We start from the raw sequence: 19,151 nt of genomic DNA, 5'->3' as shown, positions 1-19,151 counted from the left end.
TGACTGAGAGCTCAAAAGAGGAGAAATCTTTGCAGCCCTGGACACGGTCAGTCTCTGGGTGCAGGGCGATGCAGCTGTAGTTCCTGGAGGCATCTCCTCAAGCTGGCACAGCCCACAGCTTGTGGCATCTGTAAGGAGGGGGCTCTTCTTAGGCAATTTTGCATCGCTGTGAAGCCATGGTGTGCAGCTGGAGGTGCCCAGGGCTGTCCTTCCGAGCAGGGTCCCTATGTCCCCAGGGGGCTGTGTGCTGGGGCAGGGACTCTGCCCCCTGCCAGGGTCAGCACTCAGCCTGCCCGGGGAGCTCCCCATGGCACTGCGGGGAGCAGCTCTGCATGGAAGGAGCAACCCCCGGTGGGGCAGGGCAGGGTCACTCTGCTGTCGAGAGGGTGCTGCATGGGTGAGGGCTGCTCACAGCTCCAGATCACCCCTGGGACATTTCACAGGGCACTCTTCAAGAAGCACATCAAGGCAGGGGCTACCTGGGAGCAAAGGCGCTTTCCAGGGTCGGTGCTTTCACTTCCCAGCTGTGATGGTAGGTGGAAATGGTGATGGAGCTGTCAGGTTTGCACAAGAGACAGGGACTCCTACAGCATTACTGTGAGTGATGAATAGGCTTTTCAAGGAACCTCATGAAGTTACTTCACCCACCTCAGCCTACAGAAAGCATTAACATCAGCTTTGAGGTCTCCTCAGGGTTATCCTGATATTCTCTGTAAGACTTGCCAGCAGGGAGATCCCCCTGGGCAGTGCCTTGCTGCCAGGAGGTGTCTGCAGGGCAGAGCTGAGTGCACAGCGCATGGGATGGGATCTGTGAGCAGGGACAGGGAGGAGACCTGGGGAAAGAGAAACAGCTCCTGGCAACTCCAGCTCCAACCAGCAGAGATGTGGGCAGGGAGTGGGAGGCAACTGCAAAGAAGGACTGGGAGAGGCTGCGTTCAGGCAGCTCTCTTTTGGGCCTTCACTGGAGATGTCTGCTGGCCATTGTCTGCTGGGCAATGAGCTGACTCTCCGTTTAAGACATCCCATCCTCAGGACACCCGACTGTCTGTTTTGCCCGTCCTGCTGGGCTTGCGTGCTGCCCCCCAGAAAGGCACGGCTCTCCTGTAGGATCCCAGGGAGGGCTGAGCCATCCCTTGTGGGTCACCAGTCTCCTCTCAGATTCCTTTGCTTCTCTGTGAGTGGGATCATGTCCTGCCCTCTCCATCACAACTCCACCTCTGTGCTGGAAAAAGAAGAGTTCGCAGATCTGCCTGTTGAAACAGGACTCCCCTGCTTTCATCAGAGTCCAGCTGCTTTTTTTTAAGACTAATTTGTGTGTGCAGTCATCCTCGAGGTAGCAGAAGTGAAAGCAGAGGGCAGCTGGGAACAAGACTGATGGACACTGCAACTCCCCTGACTCTGCACTGAGCCACAGAGAGCTGAGCCCTTTGGCCTGTCTTGTCTCAAGACTCCACACTTTCAGTCATAAAAATGAGGATTTCTACTCCTACAAATAGTACTCTCCAGATGTGATGGTGGAAAATGAAAGACAGAGAAAATTATCATCAAGACATGCTAAGCCTCTCTTCTACAGCCCAGAGGCTTAGGAGCCATGAATGCAGATATTGGACATTTCCATTAAGGGATCTCCTCTGAGCAGGGACGCCACAAAGCCTTTACCATGTGCCTCCCTCACCTGGCCGTGGTCTCCCTGTTTATCAGCACTGCCATGTTTGCCTACCTGAAGCCCTCCTCCATCTCCTCCGCACCCCAGGACCTGGGGCTGGCAGTTCTGTACTCAGTGGTGCCTCCAGCAGTGAACCCCCTCATCTACAGCATGAGGAACCGGGAGCTCAAGGATGCAGTGCGGAAACTGATGACTAGATGGTTTTTTAGAAGCAATATACTGCCCATCTACTACATATCACTCATAACTCATTACAGGCCCAACTTGTCTTTTATATGTTTTGTAGTTGTTGATGTTACTGGTTGTTTTTTTTTTTTTATTTTGTTTTTTTTTCACTTCTGATAATGTTGTCCATAAGGAATTTTCATTACTCATACCATTTCAAATTAATTCTGTACCTGTCTGGTTTGACCCAGAGACAGCATAAATGAATTTCCACACCCTCTGTGCATTTAAACATTAAGAAGGACCCTGCAGGGACTTTTTTTGTCTGAGATTTTTCCTCCAAGACCTTCTCTGGAGCTGCAGAGGCAGCTCCTGCATCCAGAGTCCCTGCACAGCAGATCTGTGACAGAGCTGCCCTCTCTAGCACCATTTCCATCAGGAAAGGGGATCTCCTCAGGGCAGTGCCTGAAGGCTGAGGTCTTTTTCCAAAGTTGTTCTCAAGAACATGCCCAAGGAATAGAGTCTCCAGAGGACTGTTGCTTTGCTTGTTTCTCCCTGGGCTCAGTGGGATGGGTCCCAGTATGGTCTTCCAGGGACTGAGCAATGTCTCAGGTGTTACTGGTAGGGGGACAGCACCCACACAGATGGGGAAGGGTCTCCAGTTAACCTGCCTGGGGCTCTACAGCATGTGATAGGGCTGATGGCAGCTGAGTGCTTTTCTGGAAGGGATCAGGAGCTGCCAGCAGAGCACAGGTGATCTGCAGGGACAGTGTGTGCCAGGAGGTCAGCAGTGAGTGGAGCCCACTGAGCACAGGCCTGTGCAAGGTGGAGGGACCCAGAGATAAAGTGCTAAATCTGGGTGTGAACCACCAAGCGAGGGCTCTGCAAGCCCAGGGGGTGCAGCAGGCACAGGGAAAGGAGCCTGGTGAGTGATTCATTTTACCGTCAGTGCACTTTTGTAGACTGGATCCAGTGCAGCACCCAAACGCATCTCGTGGTGTTGGCCATAAGGCAGGGTACCTCTGAGCACCCTCTGTGGCCACAGAAGAGCTTCTGTGGGAGGCAGGCAGTGGCAGTGATGTCCCTGAGCTGGGTCTGCCTCCCAGCCTGACCAGCACAGCCCTGTGGAGTCACCCTGTGACCCCAGGTCCCACAGCCCACTTGCTCTGCAGAGCAGCACCACCAGCTCAGGGGCTGTGCAGAGAATGGGAAAGGGGTGCAGAAATGGCCGGCCAGGCCAGCACAGATGTGCCCACCTTGAGGAAAGGCTCTGTGGAGAGATGGGATGTCCTGGCAGAAGAGCAGGATGCCATGTGTGTGCAGGGGAGAGATGGGAAGAGAAACCCTTTGCTGTGGGTGCCAGCTCGGGGCAGGGTGCCCTGTGGCTGGGGCAGCGGGAGCTGCCTGAGGAGCCCCAGGGCCAGGACTCTGTGCTGTCCTGGGGAGCGGGGCTGGCCCAGGGGGCTGCAGGCTCCTGGGATGGCCTCTGCAGGACATGACAGCAGGAGAGACACTGCCACTGACCTCCATTTCCTCCTTGCTGCAGGGCCAGACCAGACGGGGCTGCCCTGCTCGGCTGGGGAGAGGGCTGGGGAGTGGGGAGAGCTGGGAAGGGGCTGGGAAGTGCTGGGGAAAGGGAAACATCAATGTACTGCTGAAGTGTGTGAGCGTGCAGGGTAGGGGCACACAGCAGTGTCCTCGCACACCCAGCCAGGCCTCCTGGCAGAGACATGAAGGACCAGCAGAGCAGGACCTGGTCTCTGCCCATGTGTGCTGGACACCCCAGGAAAGCTGCCCCAGGGTAATCGTCACACACCAGCCAATAACAACCACCATTGCCAGCTCTGGCCTCTCACCCCAGCTCCCAGAGGTTGTTTGTCCTTCCATGGAGGGACACCGAATGACTAGGTCAGAAGTCCATGTTTGCCTTGTACAGACACATCGCAAGCATGCACGTGGTGTGTGCGTGGGACCCGAGTGAGCACAAATGCCATCAGCTGCTCCTGGGGATCCCATGAGTGTCTGTGGGACACACGGTGTCTCCAAGTCACTTCCCCTTGAGAGTAACACCCCCTGGGAAACCACCCTCATGCAGCACTGAGATGTGCTTCCTAGAACTGAGGTCCCCGTGTCCGTTCCTCATGCCTTGGGGCATCTCAGAGGAGTGCAGAGCAGGGCGATACACCGCAAGGCTGAGGTGCCTGCCAGCCTCTGGGAGTGGCAACAGGAGGCCAGAGACACTACGACTGCTGCAATGCACTGCCTGTGCCTGGGCAAGGGAAGGACTTGTATCTCTGAACACCCCTGTGTACATGAGGAGTGCATGAGGACAGCTCAGACGTGGACACCTCACAGAGCCTGGACGTTTCTGTGTGTGACTCCAGGAGCAGCTCCCACCGTCCCAGTGCAATTTATCTCACTCGCCTTGGAAACGCTCAGTGCCCGTTCCTCTGTCTGCTACGATATTAATTCTTGGCTTTCTGGCCTGTGCCTTCAAACACACAGCATGAAAGCAGCATGCCTGTGGAGCATCTCACCTGGGCAGTCAGAAGGGGTTCTGCACGCAGCAGCGACATTGCCCTCTAGAAGAAGGCCCTTCTCGCCTTTCAGAAGGCGCAGAGCACGTTTAGGGATTAGTAACACACCCAGAAGCACACACCTCCATGCTTCACCTCTCTGACCTTCCTTCACCATTTCTTTAAGCAACGAACAAAGAAGAAAAAGGTTCTTCCTCACAGGTGTCCTACTAGGAGAGAGCACAAAGGAAGGAGCTTAGCCTTCCGTGGTGTGGCAGAAGAGTGGAATGCACCCCACTTAAAAGAGAGAAGCAGCAATAGGTTATACTGAGGTAAAATAATAATATGACAGAGTTCAATGAGTTGGATGGAACTTAACAAAGTTTTAACAGTGGTTTACCAAGGTTCAATAAGTTTGATGGCAAGGTTCACCTTATTAATTAGTCTCAGACTTGATCAACAGTTCATGTCTAATGGAATTATCCATACCATGTTTATAATATCCGAGTAGCGACATGGATTAAGTAATGTTTCATAGTATTAATTCAGCATGCTCTCAGTCACTTACCGAGGATGTTGTCGCAGGTGAGGGATCTCTCTGCCTTGGCTAAGGAAGGATCTCTCAGTCTCAGGAAAGGGATCTCAAACCCTGAGAGGCGTCCCTGCTCGAGGGGAGAGTCACCTGGCCTGCCGTCCGGCTGCCATGCAGGGAGAGTTCACATTGGGCCCATCCTGATGGTAATATTTAGAGGGTGAAGTAGCTGCCTGCCAGTCAATAGTATAGACACGATATCTTCATTTTAGCTCTGGCATCTTGTATTTTTGGCTTTCGAAACCACCTTTTGGAATCTTGTTCAAGACACCTTCACTCCCTTGTACGTCAGCCAGGGGCTTTCCAGCTCACACGTTCACCCCAAGGACGTGAGGGCTGTTGCTCCTGCCTCAGCCTGAACCAAAGTGCGGCTCGGAGTCAAGTGTATCCGTCACATTGACCAGATGCAGGAACTCTGAGGGTTTTATTCCTTTAACCCTTGCCTCTCTCCCCTCATCCTCTTTTCCTAGGGTGTTTTGGAGTTTAAGGGGGGATTTTTTGTTGTTGGAGGTGTTTCTGTAATTATTTTGCTGAGGAAGGTGGTGCGGCCTTGAAGCCCTGGGAGGCGGGGAAAGGTCTTACGTCCGGCACAAAGCCGGGAGCTCTGACCCCACCGTGAGCCCTTCTCTGCCCACGGCTCCCAAGAAGCATTTTCACCTCCCCACGGGCCTTCCCGGTGCCTGTTGGGATCCCTGCCCTGGAACACGCCAGAGCAGGGGCACCGCTGCTGCGGGAGACACGACGGGACAGGGGCCCCGCCCACCCGCTTCCGCTGGAAGCCCCGCCCCCTCCCAGCACCCGCAGGGGCCCTGTGCCCCGGAAGTCGCTCTCCTCTGCCGGCCATGTGCTCCGCTGGGATTGGCTGGCAGGACCGGCCACCCCTGCCGCTTGGCCCAGAGATACGTCAGACCCGGAAGGCCCTTCCCCTGCATCCACAGGGGCCGCCATTTTGGGTTGGCCGCCATTTTGGGACAGGGTGCCGCCATTCCATGGCAGTGAGCTGCCCTTTTGTTAAAGCTCATCCTGCTCTGTGATTGGCTGATGGCCATGTCTCGACACCATCAGAGCCGTGTGTTCTCAGGCAGCCCCTGTGATTGGCTGGCAGGACCGGCCACCCGTCCCAGTGTCCCCAGGGGCACAACCCAAAGGAAGCCCCCTGTCATTTCCTATGGGGAGGCCGCCACTTCTGACAGCCTCATTCCCCACGTCTTTTCATCCTGCATTGTGATTGGCTGACAGCCATTTCATGACGCCTTCATAGCCACATGTTCTCAGGCAGCCCTGCGATTGGCTGCCCACCTCCTTTGGTCCAGGAAGTGCTCAGATATAAAGATATCTACATTTATATAACATATATCTATTTATAAGTAAGTGTACAAATGCATACAAATACATATTTTATTTATTTCTAAATAGGTATGGTATTTTTATATATATACTTCTGTATAGGTACTTAAGTATAGAATTTTTTATGTATATGTAAATATTTATGAAGCTACAGAAAGCAAATATATACAGCCATAGAAAAACCCATAGGTATAAAATGGAGAAAACCTTTTTTTAATAAGCGCTACTGGAGTGAGCACTTAAAGTTTAAATGTGAAGAGAAACAAAAGGAAGAGGCCAGGTCGGGGTTCCCCCACTTTCCCAGGCTGCAGAACAAGCCCTGACAGGTCTGGGGTGGGGGGGGCTTCAGGAGGGCAGAGGGGTGCCCGAAAGGTGGTGGGGCGTGGACAAGCTGGAACGTGCCCAAGGGCTACGGCCACCTCCAAGGAATAACAGACTCATTTGCCACACGATATCGAATATATATCACAACATATATATATTACGTATAATATATATACTATATAATATTATATGCATTACAATATGTAAACTATATAAAGATATTATAATATATTACAAAATATCATATATGTTATAATAAAATATAATAAAAGACATTATAATAACTATTATTATAGTAGCAGAATATATTAAATTATAGTTTTTATTATAATTTAATAATATAATAATATATAATATAAATGTAACTGGTATTATAATTATATAATGTGAAAATTATAATATTATATTAAAATATCATATATACAATCTGATATATATTATAAATATTATATAAAATATATATCAATATATATGTAATATATCACCACACGAGTACATAGGAAATACATTGGTATGTGCTTGTGAGGTTACTGGAGCCTGAGTACCTCAACAGGACGTACATGGCAAATGGGCCATTGTGTCTGTGCTTCTGATGTCACTCCTGCCTGAGGAGCTAGTAGGCCAGGAGTAGGCCAATGGATTGTGTAAGTGATTGTGAGGTCACTGGTGCCTGAGCAGATGATAGGCCAGGAGCTAGCACATGGCTTGTGAATGTCTTTGTGGTGTCGGTGGTAGCTGGTAGGCCAGGAGAAAGATGTCTGTTGTTGGATATTTTGAGGTCACAGGTGCCTGAGAAGCTGGTAGGCCAGGAGTAAGCACCTGTCTTGTGTAGGTGTTTGCAAGGTCATTTGTGACCGATGAGCTGATGGGCCAGGAAGAGGCCCATGGGTTGTGTAAGTGCTTGTGAAGTCACTGCTGCCCTGGTAGCTGATAGGCCAGGAGCAGGGCCATGGCTGGTGTAGGTTGCTGTGGTGACACTGGTGCCTGAGTAGCTGATAGGTTAGGAGCAGAACAATGGCTTGTGTAGGTGTTTGTGTAGGTTTTGGGTCATTGGTGTCCGAATAGCTGATAGGCCAGAAGCAGGCACATGGCAGGTTTAGATGTTATGACATCACCTGTGGCTGAGTGATGGATAGGCCAGGAGCATGCACATGGCTTGTGTACAAGCTTGTGATTTCACGAGTACTGGATCAGCTTACAGGCCAAGAGCAGGCATAGGGCTTGTGTGGGTGCTTCTGATGTCATCAAAATAATGTTTAAACCCCACCCAAACATGGCTTTTTGGAAGAACCATCAGCAGCAGAAGCCCGTGCACAGCACCCACCCCCGTGTGACTGTGTAACTCTTGAGCAGACAGCGATGGCAGCAGGAGGGTGTGAGGTCACCGTCACTATAACTGCTGAGCACCCAGTAGTGGCTGTAGGAGGGTGTGAGGTCACCGTCACTATAACTGCTGAGCACCCAGTGGTGGCTGTAGGAGGGTGTGAGGTCACCGTCACTATAACTCAGAAGCACACAGCTGTGGCAGGAGGAGGGTCTGAGGTCCCGTCACTGATGGCACCACGTGGCCGTGGGGCTCAGTGCAGAGCGGCCGTGTGCATCAGCGGGGCATGCCGGGGGCCGGGAGCTGCCCGGCCCCGTGTCTGCGAGGCCGAAGGAGCAGCCCCTGCAGCCCTGGCTGGAGCAGTCGGGGTGGGGGTGGCTCGGGGGCACCGCAGGGATGTGCCTGGGCACGGTGCCAGGAGGAAACCACAGACTTCCTGCCCGGGCGCTGCACGGGGAGCACGGCGAGCGCTGAGAGGCCACGTGGGCTGTGGTTTGTGCACCTGCAGGCTCCAGCTCCCGATGCGCCTGTGGGGAAGAACGGCCCCTTGGTGACAGGCTGAGAGTCAGGGGCCTGACTGAGCCTCTGGGCTGCAGGTCTGCTGCCAGGGCCAGGCCATGGCCCAGCTCGGGCTCCTGCGAGGGACCCAGGGTGGGGCTGTGCAGGGAGGGACGGGCGAGCCAGCCCTCCTGGGATGGAGCTCTTCCCCTGCCCAAGGCCCTTGCCCAGCTGCTGCTCCCAGCACAGTGGGGTCTGTAGCAGTGGCAGGGGCTGTTTCCTTCCCATCCTGACGCAGGCCCCGGTGCAGTCCCAGCTCCCTGCTTCCCACATCTCATGGGGGAACTGGAAACTCACACGTTGGGTTCTTGGATGAGCCCACCGTAGAAGATGCTCAGTGCTCCCAGTCCCCACAGCAGGGTGCAAGGGGTGATGGACTCACTTCCCCTCCACACTCAGCTTCTCCCATGACGATTCCCTTACGTAGCGACCATGACATCCGTAGCGGGACACATGTGCAGCGGGACATATATGTCCCTCATATATGGTCATGAACGGCGCTGGAGAAGTTCATTGGAGGGCTGGGCTGTGTCAGAGGGGAGATAGCTCCCGATAACGTCTCAAAAGGTGCTGCTGCTGCTTTGATTGGCTCCTCCTGCAGCTGGGTTGGCATCTGCAGAGATATATTACCCTCCCATCGTCGTTGTCCCCGTGAGTCCCCAGGAGCCGTGGCAGGGAGTGGGGCGCAGCAGGGCTGTGCCAGCAGGGCAGGAGGCTCAGGATGGGGATGGAGGCACTCCTGTCCCCCCGGGTGCTGTGGCTGCTCCTCTGGGTGCAGCTGTGCAGGGGTAAGTGCCGGTTCCCTTGTCTCACAGCCCAGGGCCAGCGGGTACCAGCGGGGTCATCGGGATCCCTTTGGGAATGGGCTTTCTTTCCAGGCTCCACTGAGACAAGGGTCAGAAGGTGCTCAGGTCCATGGACCTTGTGCCTTTCCCTGTGCCTCTCTGTGTTTAAGGCAGCCTGTGCCTGGCTGCATTTATGGACACCCCCATCCTGGGTGACCCTTTTGGGACCCCTTGTTCCCCAGTTCTGTGCCCCTGAGGCTGGCAGTGGCCCAGGTGGTGATGGCAGCACTCAGCAATCCCCAGGGCACAGCCAGTCTCCAGGGTGCCCCGGGGGGTTTGTGTGCTGCTCCTATCCCCAGGGTCCTTCCTGGGGGCCCCGGCCAAGCACAGGGGCTGGGCTGATGGCTGGGACAAGGAGACGATATGGGTTTGGGGGATCCTTGGGATCATCTCGGTGCTCCCTGAGGACATGGAAAGCCCTGGGGGGGTGTGGGTTTGGGTGGTGGCAGGGCAGGTGGTGGGCAGGGGAAGCTGCGGGCCTGGGGGCATGGGGCTTTCTAGGGTGTGCTTGGCTGGGGAGGAGATGGTGCCCCGTGCTGGGCCTGGGGGCACGGTATGTGGGTGGGCATGGGCAGGGGGCTGTTGGAGTGGGAGGAGGTGCCAAGGGCTGTGGGGCAGTGAAGGGCCCAGCATGGCCGGAGTTGGCACCCGCAGCCTGCACAGCCCGTGGGGAGAGGAGGGACCCCCACACTTCCCCAGGGACAGCTCAGAGAGGAGAGGGCTCCCAGCCTGGTGCTGTGACTCGACTCCCAGACCTGCAGCCTGGGGCTGGGCCCTCTCCTGACCGGTCCCGTGTTTTGGTGTTTGAAGGGGCTGCGGAGGTGAGGCTGGAGGCTGGCGGCGGGCGCTGTGCTGGGAGAGTGGAGGTGAAACACCAGGGCCAGTGGGGGACCGTGTGTAGTGACTCCTGAGGCATGGACGATGCTGCAGTGGTTTGTAAGCAGCTGGGCTGTGGGTCTGCTGTTGAAGCTCCTAAGTACGGACACTTTGGGCCAGGATCTGGCCCCATTTGGATGGATGATGTTGGCTGTCGTGGCACCGAGTCTGCCCTGTCTGACTGCAGACACAGTGGATGGGGTAAACACAACTGTGATCACAGCTGGGATGCTGGAGTGACATGTTCAGGTAAGGGGTCAGCCCTTTCCCCACCTTTGAGGCCAGGATGCGGGGAGGGAACTGGTTGTGCCCTCAGGAAGCAATGAGTGGATGCCACAGCAGGGCCCATTGTGGCCAGTTGCACTGGTGAGCTGGGACATACATTGTTGGTTTTGCTAGTCCCTGAGGAAAGCCCCGTGAGAGCCCACCCTGGGTGCACGCACCCTTCCTGGTCCCTGAGGGGACCTACGTTGGTGCCTGGGGCTCAGATGAAACCCCCTCCCTGCCCCTTGGTGTCTGTTGGTGCCCATCTTTCTCCTCCCATTCAACCAGGACCTGTCTGGCATTGCCACGGACCAGGTCCCCCCATGCCAGAGGCACCGAGAGTGGCTCATGTGGCCACCCACAGCCCCAGGGAAGGGCACATTGTGGCCGGGGAATTCTGGGTTGTGCCTCCTGGCAGGCATGAGTCCCTCGGCCTAAGCAAAGGGGCTGCTCAGAGGGGGAAAGCGCTGGCCTTGAGCAGAGGAGCAGGGTGGGGCACATGGCACCCCATTCCTCTCTCAGGGTCACCCCATGAGAGCCAGCCCACGTGGACATGGCCCCGTGCTGTCAGTGGTGACCCACTGCCCAGCCTCTCCTGCCTGCCCCAGCCCCGGCTGCCCTGTGCCCCAGGGGCTTTGCCAGCACTTGCACTGTCCTCGGTGCCTGTCCTTGCACCGGGAGCTCGTGTCAACCCAGGGCTGCCCCTCTGCCCGCTCTCCTGCCCTCTGCCTGGCCGTTGATGGGGATGTGCGTGCCTGGCAGTGCACTCTGGCCCTGGCTGAGGACCCCCTCCCTGGGCAGGTGCCAGAGTGGGGGGCTGGCACAGACACTGACTGTACATAGAGCTGTGCCATAGCTGTACCCGTGAAATGGCCCATCTAACAGCAGTGCCCCAGCAGCCTGAGACCTCCCTGAGGGAAGGGTGCGTTACTGGGAATTCCAAGGGTTCCTCAGCCAGGCCCTGAGCTCAGTGGGCAGATCAGGCTGCAGCAGCCAACAGTGCCTTGGCCAGTCTCCCTGGGCCCCAAGTGCTCGCAGTGCTGCCAGGAAGCCCAGGGTCTCCAAAACGGCAGCAGTTGGTCCGAGCAGTGCCTACGGTTGGGGTTTGGGAGAGAAGCAAGGCCACAAGTGCTGTGCTGATGGCTGAGGAGTGGCAGGGTGTCCCTGGTGTGTTTGTGCCATCAGCAGCCCCTGGGAGCTGCTGGGAGGGTTGTGGGGCTCTTTGCTGTGGCCACCATGCAGACCAGGTGGGACGTGGGCATGTTAACAGCCAGAGGGCTCCAGGAACTCTCCGGGGACTTTGATTGCTCCAGGATTTGTCCGGCTGGTCGGAGGGGAGAGCCCCTGCTCAGGACGTGTGGAGATCCGTGACGAGGACCAGTGGAAAACTGTCTGTGACTCAGACTTTGGTCCCAAAGCTGCCGACGTGGTCTGCGGGGAGTTGCAGTTTGGCGCAGCCCTGTCTGTGCCCAGGGCAGCTCACTTTGGAGAAGGTGTTGGTGCCATGTGGGACAGAGAGCTGCAGTGTGTGGGGAATGAATCCTTCCTCATCTCCTGCCCCAGGGGATCCCGCAGAGACCAGCCCTGCACCCACACGAACGCCGCTGGTGTCACCTGTACACGTAAGGACTGAGGGTGGGGTGTTCCATATCTGGGGGTGTGCTGGGGCCAAGGGGAGCGGGGCAGGGACAGTGCCATGCTGTGCTGGGCGTGAGGACAGAAGGGGTGATGTGGTTGTCTGCAGCCCTAAAATCAGGCAGAAAGAGGAGAAATGCAGGTTCTTCTCCATTTGGCTGCTCCTCCAGCTCCAGTGGAAGCAAAAGCAAAGTCCGCCCTATCTCATTCTTCTCTGTCCCCAGAGTACACAGGGTTCAGGCTGGTGAACGGCAGCACGGCGTGTGAGGGGAGGGTGGAGGTCCAGGTGCTGGGGACCTGGGGCACCCTCTGTGCCTCCCGCTGGGATCTCTCAGACGCCCACGTTCTCTGTCGTCACCTCGACTGCGGGTTTGCTGAGTCCATTCCCAGAGGAGGGCATTTTGGGAGAGGCACGGGACCTGTCTGGAGAGATTCATTCCACTGTGATGAAACTGAAGCCCACCTGGGACAGTGCCCAGTGACCGCCCTGGGGGCCTCACCGTGCTCCCATGAGAACGAAGCTGCTGTCATTTGCTCAGGTGAGTGCTGGCACAACGCTGTGTTAAATCCATTTGTCCCTTGGGTGTGACATGGCCACCCAAAGCAGAGGACCTCATGGTAGCAGCAGGGTGAATTTCTGACGAAAGAAACCCTAGCTTCACCAGGAATCTCTGCCCCACACAGGGGATCAGGCCCAAACTTCTCCTGTTTGATCGGAAAGGCCCCCCTTGCTGTGCTCCCTGCCAGGGACACAGACTCCCAGGCCCAGATCCCCAGGGATGCAGAGGGGCAGAGGCGTGTGTGCTCTGCCCCATGGCTCAGCAGTGCCAGTGGCAGCGCTGAGGTGAGGCAAGGCTTGTCCTGGGGCTGCCTGTCCCCAGGCCACCGCCGGCTGCTGCTCCCTCCTGCGGGAGCTGCCCCATCTGCCTCAGCAGGGACGTGCTGGGTGGCTCTGCCCCACCAAGAGCAAAGAGAGGGTCTTGCTCAGGAAGGCTCAGGGACTGGGGAAGCAAGCCTGTGGAAAGCTGCTCCTGATGCTGACCGCCTGGGGCTGGGGGGCAGGTGGGTGAGCTGCAGGGTGTTGTGAGGGTTGGAGAGCCTGGAGAGGTGCTGCAGGTTTGTGGGCTGTCTGGTGCTGCTGAGGGCTGGGGCATGGCTGCTCTCCCCAGGCCCCGGCAGCTCCACAGCCCTGCGGCTGGTGGGTGGAGGGAGCCGGTGCGACGGGCGAGTGGAGATCTTGCAGCACGGGACGTGGGGCCGAGTCCTGGATGAGCAGTGGGACATGCAGGAGGCCAGCGTGGTGTGCCGGCAGCTGCGGTGCAGAGAGGCAGAGAGAGCCTACAACCCCCCGAAGCCTCAGAGAGGGACGGGTCCTGTGGGGCTGCGAGGGGTCCGGTGCACAGGGCACGAGGCCAACCTGACCCTCTGCAACACCTCCCTGCCCGTGAGCGCGCTGGCAGCAGGGATTGCAGAGGACGTGGGGGTCGTTTGCTGGGGTGAGTGGCACTGCACAGGCCCCCCAGATGATGGGCTGGGTGGGCAGCCGGCCCCTGATGGCAGCTGGGGTTTCTTCCTGCTGCAGGGAGCCGGCAGGTCCGGCTGGTGAACGGGCCCGGGCGCTGTGCTGGCAGAGTGGAGATCTACCACCAGGGCAGCTGGGGGACTGTCTGCGATGACGGCTGGGACCTGTCTGATGCTGCCGTCGTTTGCCACCAGCTGGGCTGCGGAGGGGCGGTGAAGGCGGTTGGCTCCACTCAGTTCGGGGAAGGCTCTGGTCAGATATGGCTGGACAGCGTGAACTGCTCCGGGGCCGAAGCTGCTCTCTGGGACTGCCCGGCAGGGTCCTGGGGGCAGCACGACTGCGGGCACAAAGAGGATGCAGGAGTCGTCTGCTCAGGTCTGTGCTGGGAGCTGTGGTGGGAGCCCAGTGCCCGGGGAGACCGGGACAAGGGGAGATCCAGCAACGGCCGAGGCTGTCCCTGGCTGCCTCTGAGCCCCTGCCTGAGCCTGTCCTGGGGACACCCATGCACAAACCCCCTCGGTCCCACTGGGGGCCCCTTGTAAGCTGAGCTGTCCCCAAGGGTTAGCGCGGAGGGCATGGGTGTCTGTCCGTCAGGGACTTCTCTCTGCCCCTGGCAAAAGGGTGACTTGCTGGCCGTGCCTCTGCCTGGCTGAGGGCCTGGGGGGTGAAGAGGCTCCTCTGCTCCCATAGCCCCAGACCAGCCTGTTCCCCTCTGGGCTCTTTCCTCCCAGATTTCATGGCCCTGAGGCTGCACAACAGCACCAACTGCTCCGGGCGCCTGCAGGTGTTCTACAATGGCACATGGGGGACTGTTTGCTCCAACTCAATGACTCCCAAAACGGTGTCGCTGGCATGCAAGGAGCTGGGCTGTGGGGATGGAGGGACCCTGGAAACACGCCTGCCCTATGGTAGGGTGTCTGGCCTCACCTGGCTGGATCGCGTGGAGTGTGGGGAGAGAAACAGCTCCTTCTGGCAGTGTCCTTCTGCTCCCTGGGACCCACAGTCGTGTGATGACCTGCGAGACGAGACCCATATCACCTGCAATGGTAATTTGGAGCTCCGCGGGCACCAGCATCCCCCCAGCTCCTGCTCCCTGCTGGGCACAGTCAAGCGCAGAGACAGGGCCCACAGGGGCTTTGACTTTACGTGCCAGACCCTGCTGCTTGTGGTGGCACAAATGGGACTTCAGCTCTCAGAGCCCCACACATTCCCCAGCAGTTGCCAGCCGGGCTCCCAGCAGCGCCCGGGGCAGGCAGAGGTGTCTGCAGGCGAGGTCTCAGAAGAGCCCAGCCAGGGCTCCAAGGAGCGTCCCCTCCATGGACACCCTCCTGCTGCTCTGTGAACCAGGGCCCCTCTGGGGCTGAGCAGTCAGGGTCCCCCACATTGCCGTGCGTGTCCCCTGAATGACTGGGGTTCAGCTGCTGCCGTGAGCGAGGCGGCACGGGGAGGCGTGAGCAGAGCTCAGCCCCACGCTCTGCTGCACGACCCCCTTCAGCAGCCCCTTCACAGCAGGATTTCCGTCTGCAGGGAGACGGCCAGAAACACCCACGGCCCTGGGGACCGTGTGCCCAAACTCCACGAGCTGCACAGGTAGCTGCTCCTCTGCATGCCCCTCTGGCCTGGCAGGGCTCTGCCTGCTGTCCCGGTGCCCTGGGAGGTCTCTGCCTTCTCCAGACAGGGAGAAGATTCGTGCCGTGGGAGGCGAGAGTGGGTGCTCGGGCAGAGTGGAGGTCTGGCACCGCGGCTCCTGGGGGACGGTGTGCGACGACTCCTGGGACATGCAGGATGCCGAGGTGGCCTGCAGGCAGCTGGGCTGTGGCCCCGCGGTGTCTGCCCTGGGCGAGGCTGCGTTTGGGGAGGGGACGGGCCCCATCTGGCTGGAGCAGGTGGAGTGCCGGGGGACGGAGCCATCTCTGCAGGACTGCTGGGCTCGGCCTGGGGACAGCGGTGCCTGCCGGCACAAGGAGGATGCTGCCGTGCGCTGCTCAGGTGAGCGGCAGGGCTCGGACCCTTGCTGGAGCTCTTGGCAGAGCTCCTGCGAGCAAGGCCGTCCTTGTGCAGCCTGGGAGCCTGGTGCCAAGTGGGCAGCAGCCTCTGTGGGGCTGGATGTCCTCTGGCTTCTGCCTGCAGGGCCCTGCAGCCCCCAGGGGCACCTCCTGGGCTCCCTGCGCCATCCTGCCCAATAGCCAGAGCAGGGCCCTGGGCCCTGTCCTGGCCACCCTGACCAGTTTTGCAGGAGGGGCAATTTGGGTGGGATGTGTCAGGAATACATGCAGGGATAACTGCACACCCACCCTCTCAGCCCAGCTCTCCTTCTCCTCTTCTACAGCTGCACCCACGACAGCAGCACCTACGCTCCGACCAGGTAACCTGTCCTCCGCACTGGTGCTGGGTCTTCTCAGGGCCAGCTGTGACCCATGGCGGGAGGGAAGGGGCTCCTTGCCAGGATGTGAAACTCCCAGGAGGAGGCACTGGGAAAGCAGTGGGGTGCGGGGGTTGGGGAGGTCTGTGATTTCCCCATCAGGGTGGGATCTTCCTCATGACTCACTCCTGGGGTCGTCTACCCCTGGTGTAATGGGGGTCAGGACTGGGGTGTCCCAGTCCCCCACCTCTCCCAGGCCTGGTGCTGCCCTTTTTGTGCTCCTGCCATGCAGATCCCACCTGGGGCCGTCCGACTGCCAGCGGGAGAGTCTCATTGCCCGTCATCATCTGCATCATTCTGGGGGCCCTTCTCTGCCTTGTCCTGGCCCTCCTGGCCGGGCAACTGCGAAGCGCCAGGGCTGGGCGCAGAGGTGGGTGGCGGGGAAAGATGCCTCCTGGCAAGGCCAGGGGTGCTGTGAGGTGTGAGTGAGTGGCACAGGCAGAGCTGGGGGGATAAGGGTGTGTGCTGCCTTCATTCCCATGCACTGCCTCCTTGACTGCCTGACCATGGGCCACCAGCAGCAAGGGGCAGAGAGAGTCCAGACATGGGAGGAGATAGGGATGGGAGGAGGACAGAAGTAGCAGAGTTGGGCTGGGGGAGATGGGCGCAAAGGGGAAACAGATGAGGACTTCACACTGGCAGCTCTCTGGGCAGCTGTGGAGGGAGCTGTGGGGCAGGGGAGATGCCAGGAGGGATGCGGGGCAGCAGGGTCGATCCCCATGGTTTCAGGCCCCCAGGCTGTTCCTCTGTCCAGCGCTGACCTCCACCCAGCAGGGAAGGGGCCATGAGGCAGAAAAGGGAGAGGAAAGGTGCGAGCTGCTCCAAGCTCTGCATGAGGGAGCTGACCCAGGGGCCAGAGGGGCACAGGGGCTGTTTCTGAGGGGATGTTGAAAGGCTGTCGCAGGAGATAGGGATGGGTTGAGGACAGAAATGGCAGAGGTGGGCTCGGGGAGCAGGACTGTGCTCTGGCGATAGCCGTCTGCTGGCCCAGAGGACCAAAGCTGGGGGAGCAGAGTGGGATCCTGTCCCGTCTCGGCCTGTCCCTGGGCCAGCCCTGCTGCTGTCCACAGGCTCTGGGAGAGCTTGGGAGCCCTTCCCTGAGGCCGTGTATGAGGAGATCGGTTACAGCCCGGCGTGGGAGAAGCAGGCGAGGTTCAGTGGCTCAGGTGGGTGTGGGTTCCTCCCGGGGGGCACATCTGCCAGGCTCTTCCCCCTCACCCCCCACCCATGGCTGACCCCCTGCAGTCCCCTGGCCCATGGTCCCTGCAGTGCTGGGGCTGTGGGGGCTGTGGGGAGAGCAGCCAGGTCCTGGGCCCAAGCGAGGAGCTTCCTCCCCACCAGTTCCTCCCCTCCCAGCTGGGGACAGCCCCTCTCTGCCTGTCCCTGCACCCCTATGGGACACCTGAGGGGGGAGGGAAGGGGCTGTCCCAGGGCAGCTCTGGGAGCCCCTTTGAGACAGGGTTTGTCCCAGGGGAGCAGGGTGAGTCCTGAGCCCTTCTCCCCGCTCAGCCCTGCCTCTGGGGGTCCCCCGTCCCCAGCAGCACTGACCACAAGCCTGGTCAGCAGAGCGCACTGCCCTAACAGCCGCTGTGCCTCTCTCCAGGCTCCTCTTCAGAGGGGTCCCTGACCAAGCTGCAGCCCTACCCCGGGGACAGCAAGGAGGAGGATGGTCTGGGATCAGCAGCAGGTAATAGGGTGCGGGAAGGAGTGGATCTCTCCTCCCTGCAGACATGTGAAGAACAGCGGTGTCACTGAGTGTCACTGTTGGAGCTGGGGAGGACATGGAGTGGTGTCTCCTGTGGTGCTGCCAACACCGGTGTCTGAGCCCCACGTCCCTGCGCATCCTCCCATCCACTGCTCTGCAAATGTATCTTCTCCCTGTCACCAGCTCCCCTCTCCTTTCAGACATCCCTGTCCTGCCCGGAGGTGACCCAGCGGATGGCTATGATGATGCCAGGGAGGTTTCTGACCCTGGGGATGATGCTGCCCCTGGGCAGGGAGGCTGGGAAATGGCCAGGGCGCCAGAGGAGGCAGCAGGACCCAGAGATGCACCTGGAGGTGAGAGGGAAAGAGAGCGCTGCTGGTTCCTGGGCTGCCATCCCTGGTGCCGGATGAATCGTTGCTGTACTGAGAGCTCAACCTCCTGGGATGGGGGAAAATGCACCAGGAGTTTTCCTTGGGGGTACGGGAGTGGGAGAGGGCACTGAACATCTCCAGACTGTCACCAGTCCTGTCCCAGGAGAAGGGAGGAAGCTGATGTACAGAGGAGGAGAGCATGGGGCAAACGTGCAATGGCTGCCTTGGTGCTTGCAGGGGCAAAGCTGTGCTCCCAGAGACGTGCTGGGGCCCCTGGAGCTGAGGGAGATGCCTGGTCCCTGTCCCCAGAGAGCACAGGCTATGACGATGCTGAAGAGGTGTCTCTGGCACATCCCCCTGAGGACACACAGCATGTGCCACCAGAGCTCAGTGCACAACAGTCCCTGAGCCCCGCGCCAGGAGAGCCCGTCCCTGCCATGCAGCTGGGTGCAGCCAGGAGGGAGGAGAGGTCTGTGCAGCTGGGAGAGCCGTGAGCACCAAGGAACCATCTCCCTTTTCCCACAGGCAGCAGAAACAGCTGGGCATTTCCTCAATATTTGTTCCCCTGTTTTTGCATCGTGCCTCCATATTTGTTCTTATTAAAAGCCTTTAGGGGTTTGAGCCACAGCTGGTGCTTGCCTGGCCCGATGTCAGGGTGTCTCCCTGAGGCTGATCGGGAGGAGCGGAGCACAAAGACATGGTGGTGGGGAAGGGGCACGTCTCAGGGACAGCAGTCTTGGGGTCAAATTGTGGGGCTGCGAGAGCCCATGGTCCCTGGGGAATACTCCTGCTGACAGACACATTTTCATCCTGCCAGCCACAGTTTCCAGCCAAAATGTCTCTCTCCAAGGTCCCATGAGTGTCCATCTCTTCACCTCGGGGTTCCCCAGTTGCTCTTTCCTCTCCCAGAGCAGTGTTGCCCCATTCCCTGCTGGGAGCTCCTCCAGCCCTGGGGTGACCCTGGGGGTCCAGGTGCTAAGGGTCTCTGTGGCAGGGTGGGTGAGCATGGTCAGCTGTTA

At 58.6% G+C, this 19,151-nt stretch overlaps 1 protein-coding gene across 1 annotated transcript; it reads left to right on the top strand.

Annotated features, from left to right (window-relative positions):
- Positions 1-2,412: 2,412 nt before the first annotated feature.
- Positions 2,413-18,049, top strand: LOC309603711 (scavenger receptor cysteine-rich domain-containing protein SCART1-like; the record flags this gene model as incomplete). The annotated part of the gene is made up of 12 exons (XM_082338642.1): positions 2,413-2,452; positions 11,881-12,014; positions 12,348-12,655; positions 13,292-13,608; positions 13,695-14,009; positions 14,366-14,640; positions 15,053-15,060; positions 15,130-15,224; positions 15,309-15,553; positions 15,942-15,999; positions 16,289-16,368; positions 17,979-18,049. Coding segments are annotated over 12 exons (1,946 nt in total), but the record flags the coding sequence as incomplete, so codon positions are not given.
- Between the last annotated feature and the right edge of the window lie 1,102 nt (positions 18,050-19,151).

This window comes from Platalea leucorodia (genome assembly GCF_965183815.1).
Source record: "Platalea leucorodia genome assembly, contig: HAP1_HAP1_SCAFFOLD_180, whole genome shotgun sequence".
NCBI classification, from domain to species: Eukaryota; Metazoa; Chordata; class Aves; order Pelecaniformes; family Threskiornithidae; genus Platalea; species Platalea leucorodia.
The sequence above is the reverse complement of the archived record's forward strand: the minus strand, read 5'-3'. Positions and strand labels throughout refer to the sequence as shown.